Source organism: Parus major, chromosome 1A (assembly GCF_001522545.3).
Source record: "Parus major isolate Abel chromosome 1A, Parus_major1.1, whole genome shotgun sequence".
Taxonomy (NCBI): Eukaryota; Metazoa; Chordata; class Aves; order Passeriformes; family Paridae; genus Parus; species Parus major.
The window spans coordinates 49,389,372-49,400,067 of record NC_031773.1 but is presented as its reverse complement, the minus strand read 5'-3'; the positions used below and the strand labels follow the sequence as shown (position 1 = coordinate 49,400,067).

The 10,696-nt window shown below is 43.4% G+C and overlaps 1 protein-coding gene across 1 annotated transcript; it reads right to left on the bottom strand.

Moving 5' to 3' along the window:
• Positions 1 to 6,411: 6,411 nt before the first annotated feature.
• Positions 6,412 to 10,612, bottom strand: TEX33 (testis expressed 33). Its single transcript, XM_015628258.3, has 4 exons — positions 9,901 to 10,612; positions 8,106 to 8,253; positions 6,796 to 6,906; positions 6,412 to 6,586 (listed from the first exon to the last, which is right to left on the bottom strand). Exons 1-4 carry the CDS (start codon positions 9,907 to 9,909, stop codon positions 6,495 to 6,497), a joined length of 360 nt encoding a protein of 119 aa, XP_015483744.1. The 5' UTR covers positions 9,910 to 10,612; the 3' UTR covers positions 6,412 to 6,494.
• Between the last annotated feature and the right edge of the window lie 84 nt (positions 10,613 to 10,696).

The following is a 10,696-nucleotide window of genomic DNA, read 5'->3' as shown; positions in this document are numbered from 1 at the left end:
AAGGAAGGAAGGAAGGAAGGAAGGAAGGAAGGAAGGAAGGAAGGAAGGAAGGAAGGAAGGAAGGAAGGAAGGAAAGGAAGGAAGTATTTGATGTTAGAGAATTTATTCATGTCACTTACTGAATTACAGGAGTATGCCAGCATAATGTAATATTGATTTGGAAACAGAATAAAATATATGTGGGGAAGGCTTTAGAAACCACACATCCGATTGAGCTAGTCATGCTTTTTTCCTTCTGATTAACCAGGAGCAAAGAAATGGTTCTGAACCAAGAAATGGACCTGAAGGTCCCACAGAGGTCTAAAACACCCTGACAGCCAGAACTTCACAATACCCTGGGTGTGTAACATCCATGGATATGATCAAGAAAACCACAACTTCAAATTTGACCTGTTAGTGGAGGTAGAGATAAATATCTACTTGTTTCAGAATGATAAAGGTAAACCACTAAGTCTTATCTCTAGTCCTGAGTATTTAAATCATTCTCAGACTGTAGTGTTGAATATCTGACCCTAAAATTCCTTACTAGCCATAGGGTAAGAGCAGGCTGCACATGGGTATCACCCATTGCAATGAGGGGGACAGAGAATTTTCACCTGTTTATCTCTTAAGTCTTGTCACCTTCCAAACACCTATGGAAATTGTAAGGAATTACTGCAGCTGCAGATCTTGACCTCCCTGGATGGAAGTCTGAGGCTAGAAAACTGCTTCCTTTCTTCTTCAGCATTTCCTTTGGAAACAGGTTTCAATAAAAGGCCGTGGAAACCTTGTTGTCTGAATTCCTCCCAGCTTGCCTGAACACAATTTCTCTCTCACAAAAAGACACATATTCCCTTACCTCCTCATCCTTTAGCAATGACATACTTTTTGCCCCTGAAGCAAAGTCTGACTTTAATAGTGGAATGTAAACAAAGAAGAGCTGCATTGGTCCCAGCCAGTGTGTGACTGATAAGAAATAGCTCCAAATTGTCTATAATGACTCAAATTTATATAATGTCTTCAAAGACAGAGTGGGAAGGTGACCAGAACAGTCTCTTTGGGAAAATATCCTACGTTGCAGAGTAGTTGGGGAAGCTGATACAAATTAAATTGACTCCTGGGTCTCGTGATAATTATCTGGCTCTTAGGAGTGAGGGTCAGGTCTTTTTAATTAGTGCTTTTGTAAGTCATGTGAAGGAAAGATGGGCTTGTTTGTAGCTTCTTGGAAAATGTTGTCTTCTCCCTTTGTTTTCTCCCTTCAACTTTCATACTCAATACTTCTAAGAGACAAGGGTCCTTTATTTTGAAAAACTGACTGCAAAATATCCCTGAAAGCTCGTGAGCTTCATAAATGCTGATGCTAGCAGTCACATTGCCTGAGTTATTAGTGCCAAGTAAATCAGGGCCAAGATGTAGTATCACACACTGCCTTGCAACTGCTTGTAGTGTTTTGTTGTCAGCACTCCCCCTGCCACGGTTTTGCCTGTGCCAACCAGTGCTCTCCAAGATAACAACCTGGCACCATTTGGGAGATAGCACAGGGTGGCAGCGATTCCCACTGGGCAACACGGACACAACTGCACCAGGTGAGGCTGTATCCAGTGTCCTTCAGCAGCATCCCAGCAGGTCTGCACACAGGCTGTGCAAAGCACATCCTTTTTCACTCGGAGTACAGCTGTAACACAGTGTGTTGTGCACTTTGAGCTGAATAAAAGAGACATAGAACTTTATCTGTGTTTTAGAGTGAAGAAACTCTGTGGGAGACCAAGGAGACCAGCAAGTCTGCAGATGCAGCCAGAAAATGGCCCCTGTCCCTGTTTTATTTACGGGAAAAATATAGATTTTTCTCAAAAGCTGAATTGTGCTTTCATATCTTGGAACTGGGACACTTGTAGTTGGCAGAGTTGACCTCTTCCTGTGTCACAGAAAAATCTGAGGCCTGCAGCTTCTGAGGAAGGTACAAGAAATGTGGCCAGAGGTTTCTTCTGGCTTCCTGGAAGACAGTGTACCCCATTAGGTCATCTCCTGTCTGTATGCAGTTGGCACCTTAGAGAGCTGCCAGCTAGTGGGCTGTTGGCAGCAGCCAAGTCCTGTGGTTTTTTTCATCCAGCAGTGGCAAGGAAGACAATACAAGGATCTTCAGAACCCTAAAGAAGACTGTTGGAAAAGGAAAGTTGCCAGCCTTGAGATTTAGAAGATGCTGCTGGAGTTGCAGGTATGTTAGACAACCAAACTAAAAATTCGAAATATAACACCTTTATTATCCCATTTTCTTTCCAAAAATGGTACCTCTCCTCTCCAGCTCCTAGTCCAACATAGTGAAAGATCTTGAACAACCCCACCTCTTTATTAGTTATATTAATGTACTTGGTAAAAGGGACAGGCCATAATTCCTAGGCACCTGCATTTAGATAGGCTTGTTTTGCACTCCCCTGATAGGTGTGATTGGCAGGGGAGGAACTCGGATTTAGCTAGAGCTTCTTTCTAAAAATAGTTAATCAATTTCAGTTCAAGGCTCTCGGGTTATAGGAAAAGAAACTTATTTCACTTGGGCCCATAATGAGCTTGGATAATCAGTTTTCCTGCTCAGAAGCAATGAATCCAAGGGTTTAAAAGAAAAGGAATGTTATTAAGAGGGATAAAACGGCAACTCAGCATAAAAAATTGTTAGGCCTGTTCTCTAAAATCAGCAATAGAACCTTCTTGTATATTTTTCAATGTAGCTCTCACCCCTGTTTTGCCCAAATCTGAAAGAGCCTATTCTCCATCTGTAAGGAGTTGTTGTTCTTAAACCTCTTGTGCTGTTTCCAAGTGCAGTGATCCCACCCCTGACACCGGGTCACTGCTCTTCCAGCTTCAATCCATGAAGCCTTGGCTCTGTCAGAGAGGAGTCTGTGGCAAGGAAAATACAAAGTGAACCCTGAGGAACAGACCATTTGAATCTTGGTTTTGTTTTATACCCTTCCTGCTCCTTGGCTCATTTGCTCTACCACTATCAAGTAGAGCACCACAGGTAATTCCTAACCCTCAAATCACCATTCTCCCTTGATGAATAAGAGTTTTTTTAATGCCTTCAAATGTAAGACAGAATTGTATTTTAAACTCAGTGCCTGAGAATGAAATGCACTGAAGTCAATTCACCTGCTCCTTTTTTGTTGTGATCTCTTGTCACTTCAAGCAGTGCTGGATTTCTCTTTTATACCATTATGGGCAGGATCAGCAGTAAGTACTCCTTTCTTTTAGGTATACTGGGCTTACCTCAGGATAGCTGTAGCTCTGAATTTAGGTTTTACTTCTGTGCAAGCTTTACAGCACAAAGGATTGAATAGAATAGTTGGCTGAAGATCCTAACAAGAGTCTTTGCAGTGTCTGTCTTCTGTTCTTACAGTTGTTACCATCTCTTTATGTAAGCCATTTGAAGTCATTCACAGTGGAGACACCAAAGGTTGGAATCATTCAGGATAGCATGAGATAGGCAGAGGTCAGAGGGTTAAATGAGAAGAAAAACACAATATTGTTTGAAGAATAGGAAATATTTATTAAATGTGATGTCATGCAAAATGACCTGTGATTTAACTGCAGTGATGCATAAACCTGAGCTGGGAAGTAGCCATTACTGTAAGAAAAAGTTGTGAGGAGAGCACTGCAGAAGCTGGGGTGAAACTGGTTTCTCCTACTTCAAATCCTTGTAGTGTGATTGTATTTCGAGTGAACCGACTGTTTGGAGGCGACATAAACAGTTCTTAAATAGTAATTTCAGTGAATGGTTTAGCTAAACCAGAGAAGAATACACTTTCTTCCAATTTCTGACTTGTCAGACAAAAACGCTGGCTCAGAGCTGCCACCCAATGATCAGACCCTGTAAAATCACTTAAATACGGGCTACCTGTGTTGCAAAGCACTGAGCTCTGTGAGACAATACAGAGGAGGCAAACTAATTTCTTGCTGCATAAAAAAGGCAGTGAAAGGCCATTTCCACCTCCATTTTCCTTCTACTCCTCTTTCCTAACATCTGCATATCCCATCACTCATTGCCTTATCTGCAACAAGGTCCTTTGCTTAGAAATTTTAATTGGTTAACCTGTTAACTTTGGTTTGGTTTTGTTTTTCCTTCTGTATTGATTTTCTGCTTCTGGCTTATCAGTTTGACTCAGTTCAGAGCGTGGGCAGGGAAGTGCCAACACCAGCACAAAACAAGCAAGAAGGAATGAACTGTTGAGAGCCAAAGAATGGATAGAAGGGAGATTTCAGCTGCAGGGAGCATGAGCACTTATTTCAGCTCTGTTCTTGTCTAACTGCATATGACATGGTACCTGGAGATTCCAAGGCTGGCTTTCCATATACGTGTTTGGATAGCCAAAGCACTCTACAACAAAAAGTACCACACAGGAAAATGCTCCTTGCCAAGGTTGTGGCTAAATTAGTCTGTTCAGCACTCAGAGACTTCAGGTATTGATTGTCCCCAGCAGCTGTGCTGCTTCACTGAAAGCTATAATCTCAGTTATCTTTGCAGCTTTCATGTGTCACCTGTCTGAAAGTGTTTGTTCCTGGCTGAGCTGTACCATTTGGCACAGCAAAGAAGATGAAGGGGAACTGACACAGGTATGTTCATTTGTCATCAAACAGCTGTCACACATTTGAGTGCATTATACAACACCAAGTATTTTATTCTATTTAAGTGCTTATAAAATATTTTCATTTGTAAAAGGTCTACACAGTGACTTCATTTCACTGCAAGAGGCAAACACCCCATTTTGTGCCCAGTGGTGCACCAACAGGACCTTTCAGTCCATTTCTCTTCTGATCTACTCTCTTAATGAGCCCTTCATGAATAGCAAAAGGGCATTTGCTTCCAGCTGAACCATAATCCTGCAGTCTGCCTGCTTGCCCTAGTGTCTATCTCTAATGGCTAATAAGCATTTTTAATGTCTAGTAGAAACAAATTTGTACATCTATTTGTGGATTCATCCCACATTATGTGTTGCCTATTAGCTGACTATGCCCTGATCTGCCTGCTTCCAGTACGCCAAACATCATCAGTGGATTTCTGTTCAGCTCCATGTTTTCTGGATTAGGACCTGCTGTGGTCTCAGAAGACTCATTATGTACCTGGAGTTATATTGGCCATCAGTGCTGGATGCAACACAGAGAACCGGCTGTTCCTACAGAGCTGTGCTGTTCAGGGGAGGCCAGAGTGGTGTGTGCTCAGACAGCAGCCACTCAGTACTGATGTACAAAGCAGACCCATAGGGAGGTTTCTACAAGCTGCAATTTGGCCAGTCTACTTAATTTGAAAGACTTGGACATCTGCCTGGAAACATCCGGTTAATTATTGGTTGTGGAAAATGATTATCACTTGATTATCATATTAGTTAAATTTTAACCTCCTTCACTACTTTAACAAAGTCACCATACTGTTATCTAATCACCAGCCAATGGTGAAGTAACTATCCTAATTCTGTCCCCAAACAGTTCATATTATTGAGCAAAGCATCAATCTTCTGAAATGGTGAGAGCTCAGGACCAGACAGGGAAGAACAGGGCATCGCTATTCCCAGAAATTACTTTGTGATTGCTGCACCAAATTGCTGCACTTTGGAGCTGGAAGGCAGTCCTGAAATAAAGACCATTAAATTTGTGAGAAAAACACATCAGGAAGCACTAAAGACCCTGCAAATCCTGCATCATTCAGGCCTTGGGTGGTCCTTACTTACTGCCCAGACACACTCCCACACTCCAGGTTGTACAGACTGGATGCTGGAGGCATGTGCTTCTCTCTGAGAGTCACCTCTGAGCTAGGGAAAGGGCTGTCAGGGGCAAGAGGGGCTTATGAGAGCTTCAGTAAGGGTACATGCATGGTGTGGGGTGATTTGTGCATTGGAGGAGTCCTGAGGTTTCTTGCAGCTTTCCTGTTTCCTTTAGGTGGAATAAGCTGTTGTTTCTTAGGTTTTATTTTCAACAGCTTGGCCTGTAAATAACGTGACCTTTCACAAACACCCTGATACCTCCTCTTCTCAGGTGAATTTCCATTTCCTTTTGCACATTTCTGCTGCTGGGACAACCCTGGTTGGTTCCCAGTGCATCCTCTGTACTCCCTGGAGTGCTGGGGCAGCTGTCAAAGTGTCATGAGTCTTCCGGAAAACAGTATTTGTTCACAAACACCCACCACTGCCCTCTTACACCACTCACAGGTCCTGCTCCAACTTTCATGCTGAGCAGGTGAATTTCCATGTGGGGCCCTCTCCACATCCTTCTCCAAGGGTACGGGCCTCAGACACTAATCCTTCCCACTGTACCAGTGAGCAACAGTGATTTTTTTTGTTTGTTTGCATATTCAGACTTATTTCACACTGCTCTCCCCAGAGACACTGTAATAGAGAGGGGAGAAAGCACCAGGAACAAATCTGTTGTTGCCAGCTAGCAGGCAATGGGTTCAGATTTCACAGGCAGGTTTATTAGATGGTAGAAGGACAAGACTCATTGTTGAATGCATTCCAACCTTCAACCTTCATCTTCTAGGAATCTTTTTTTTTTTTACGCCTCCCATGTTTCTCCTTCATTGCTTTCTGCACGTTAAGATCTAGGAAATATTTCTCATACCATCTCCCTGTAAAGAATGGAAATCATAGTTCAGTTACAGCTTCCCTCCTACTGCTATCATACCCCAAGGATTATTCTAGCTCTAAAGCTTCTCTCTTATTAAAATGCCAGTTTCTAGTCCCCTTGTGCCTCTGCTCAAACCCATCCTTTGTTCTTGGCAGAAGCAGCACCCATCTCAGGAATTCAGCAATATACTTTTCATGTCAGAAGTCATACCCAGCTCATTAATTGTCCTTCCATGCCAATGCCTGGGATCTATGACTGCCTTCTGAAATACATCAGGGGTGTAGGAATCTCTCATCAAGCTTTGGCTCTTCAGTGGACCACCTGCAAGGAACAGCAAATAAGGAATTGTATGTAGAAATCACCCTACTGCAGTCCTGGAATTGAACAGGGGAGCAACGCCAGCAGTTGCAAGTGCTCAAGAAAAGGCATGTGCTGACTGCAGTACCTTTGATCAGGTCTGAGGCTGAGCACTGAACAATAACTTCACCATCACCACCCAGGAGGTTACTTGTGTTTCCCAATTAATCTGCTTTTCATCCTCAAGTATGAGATACACACAGAGGGTGCTGCAAGGCATCTTTATTTGTATCTCAGTGCCCTTTCCTCAGCCAAGTGCCCACTTACCCTACCGTTGAATCTCCTCATCCATGTGAGTAGCTTCCTAGCTGCTGCTAGCAGCACAACTACACAAAACCCCAAAAACCATTTTACTACTCCAGGCCTTCTTGATCTCACTTTCTGCAAAATACTTAAAGAGTTGCCAAATGTGACTTCTCTTTTTATCCTCTCTTTACTTCTAACCATGGCGGGGGGGGGGGGGGTGGTGTTTCTCTAATCCTTTCCTCTTCACCTTCCTTTTAATCACATATTTGTCTTGACAATAATGATTTTGAGCTCCCTGAGGAAAGACATCCTTCTTTTCTGTGTAACCACACAAACCCAGGACAATGCAGTCCTCAATACCCAGCAAGGTCTTGTCATGGAATATACTGTATCAGGAAAATTAATCTGCCTTATGCTGGTACACAAGAAACAAGAACCATGGACAATTATCTCAGAGTTTCTTGGATGAATGCTCAGTTTCCATTATTTGCTTAGATGGAGGGATCCTGGAGAACCTTGGAAACAGATGTTTGGGAAAGATATTTCAGAGCTCCACATGTCTAAAAGTCTGGAAGAGAAATTATGTTGGCACTGGAACGGGAGGTAACTAGCAACTGGAGATGAAAGGGAACATTAAATTGCAAATGGTGTCCATTTGGACAACTCTGGACAGGACAACAAGGATTATGATTCACATTCACTTTTCACACTGTGGGGGGAAAAAAAAAAGTAAAAGAAAAGAAAGGGATAAGATCCATAAAATGGGAGTATCTAGATTTCAGTTCCTTAGGTATCACAGCCTGGAAAAGCAGTGACCTTGGATAGAAGGAATAAGAGGGGAATGTATTATGTATGGTCAGATCTTTACCCAGAGCAATGTGGCTTGAAGGTCAGGGGTAGGTGGTGTGTCCCCTCACCTGGGAAGATATTAATGTTGAAGTTGTAACTCAGCTGTTGGTAATCTGAAAGAGATGCCCAGGTCAAGTAGTTTTTTGTCATTTCAGTACAGTCGTTGAGTCCTTTCTGTCCTGTTTCTAATGCTGCATTGTCCTGAGCTTGGCATTTCTGGGAATACAAACAACAGGGAGACGCTGTGAATCCACATTCCTAAAGTGCAGCAAACTCCTGGCATTTCCACCCCTGCACAGCTCTTTGAGCTATGACTAATCCCTGGGACCTGGGTCTGTCCTTGAGTCTCCCTTAGTGGCTTCTGTAGGCATTGCATTTGCATGGGACAGCTAGGACAAGAAGTGGTTTTCCTGCAGAGGGAATGTCTGTGTAGCCCTCTGTCACGTCTCCATCCCAGGGGGACTTGGTAGGTGTAGCCCATGCAAGGCTGTGACAAAACCAAAGCCCTGCCCCATAGTGCTGGAAGACTGTGAGCCTGCTGGCACTAGCAGCAGGACAAATGGGATCTGGATGGGGTAGGAATGCATGTTTGGACTCGTCAGATTAGCTCAGGACATGACACAGGGCTTACCTTCTGCTCTTGAGGCAGTTTTGGGAATGAAGGCCCAGCCCATGGGGTAGGAAGCCCAGTGCTCCACCAGGGCTGACTTGAATCAGCAGCGGATTGGGTTTTACGCTGTGACAGATCTTTGCAGCACCAAGTCTTACACAGTATTGGGATCCTGAAGCTGAAGTTATTGTATCAGCCAGACTCCAGGAGTCAGTGCTGCATGCTCTGCAGAGCCTCTCCCACAAAAAAAACTCACAGGGAATGATCTGCTTCTTTTCCCTCTCACTCCTCTTTATTTTTAAAGAAGAGCCGTACACTTACACATGATCAAAGTGCAGGAAGCTGCTGCTAAATAAACTGCTGTGCTAACTCCCACCTCCTACTTAAAAAAACCCATGTCTGTTTGTTATTATTACTATATTCAGTAGGAAGAACTTTCCAGTCTGCTGATGTAGAAATTCCTCCTCTCCCATTTCTTCCAACAAAGCAGAATTTCTGTGTAATGAGGCAATGTGCTCATTTCCCAAATCCCTTTCATCAATAATTTCCCCAGTTCCTCCTGGTCAAAAATGACACCAAAGCCTGCGACTGTTCCTACTTTCTAGTTTGTAGAACAAACAATGATGATGTTGTCACTGTTATTATAAAAGCACTGCAACTGCATGTGATTGTTGTTTTTCAGTTTATATCCGACCCTGAAGTCAAAGCACTGCTCAGAGAATACCACACCTTGAGGCAAGGAGGACTTTAAGGCCATTTTACCATCCTCCTGGATAACAGGAACCACAGAAATATGTTTACTTACTTGCTTTGCTAAACTAATTCTGTGAGGGACAACAGGCAACCAGTCAGAAAAGATCTTGATCAAAGAGCTAAAAAGGATTAAATGTGATCTTTCTTTCTGAAAGATGTTTAGCATAGCCTAACACTTCTTCCTGACATGCAGCCTTTGAGGAAAAAGGAAGCTGTTCTCCCCAGGCAGAAAACTTCCATAGACGGGTGGGGGAACTGGCCAATCTCACCAGCCACCAGATGTGGCCAAGAATGGTCTCATAGGCCTTACACATTTGACTGGGTCTCTAAAGTGTGAGGAGGTTTCAGTGACTTTCCAAACCCAAGGAGCCCCATGGATGTGGAAATGACATTTCTCTCTCCTTTATTTTCTAAATTATTTTTAAAAAATAAAATTAAAAAATGCCAATATTATCTGTGATTTATCGAGGCAAAACCTCTTCTGTAACTACCTCTCTCACCTGGTCCATGATCCCTGTGTGGTGACTGGTGGTTTGTACAAGGTCCTGGATGAAGGCTGAAGAGTAGAGATGGTTGCTAGGGAACAATGCTCCCTCTATCTATGAGCTGTGGGCTCCAGCTCCATGGGAAACGGAATTCACACAGTGTGGAGAAGGGTTATCCTCACTGATTGGAAAAACACACAAGGAGCAGAGTAAAAGGCTCGTGTCTCATTAAATACCTGTGCCCAAAACTTCTCATCACACATACAGGATTTCTGGGAGGCTTTCCTAACACAGTCATGATAATCAACAAGATGGTATTTCAGCAGAAATGGATCTTTTTAGCATATCCAAATGTTTCACATGAGCTTTCTGACCTCAGCCTTCCTGTTGGGACCTTGTTGCTGCCTATCTGGAACACCAGTAGAGTATAATAATCACTGGGCCATACCAGTTGATACATTTGTTTTCAGTGTCCCTTACCTGAACCCAAGGGAAGCAACACACCTCCCTGTTGGTTGGGCCCAGCTGCCATATGGAAGGTACTCCCTTTTCCCACATTCCAAATGGGAAGATGGTGGGCTGGCAAGAAGTCTTCCATAGAATCAATGACAGAACCACAGCTTGGCCCTCCCATGTCCAGTACCCAGTGCTGCATTTTAGCACTGGACTTGGCATTCATTCTGCTCCTGATCTTTCATCAGGCCACTGGAATTTCTGCACGTCTTCAGGCACAGAGTGTAACTCTCATGCAGCAGAGCTGCTTTTCCCACCCAACACAAGCAGGTTGCAGGTAACAGAGGAGAATTAGAAA

Excerpts from the sequence above, each read along its gene's own strand:
- TEX33 (XM_015628258.3), bottom strand. Across the intron at positions 6,907-8,105 it reads CAACATTAATATCTTCCCAG|GTGGTCCACTGAAGAGCCAA; the intron begins GTGAGGGGACAC and ends TGTTCCTTGCAG. Across the intron at positions 6,587-6,795 it reads AAGGACAATTAATGAGCTGG|GGAGATGGTATGAGAAATAT; the intron begins GTATGACTTCTG and ends CATTCTTTACAG.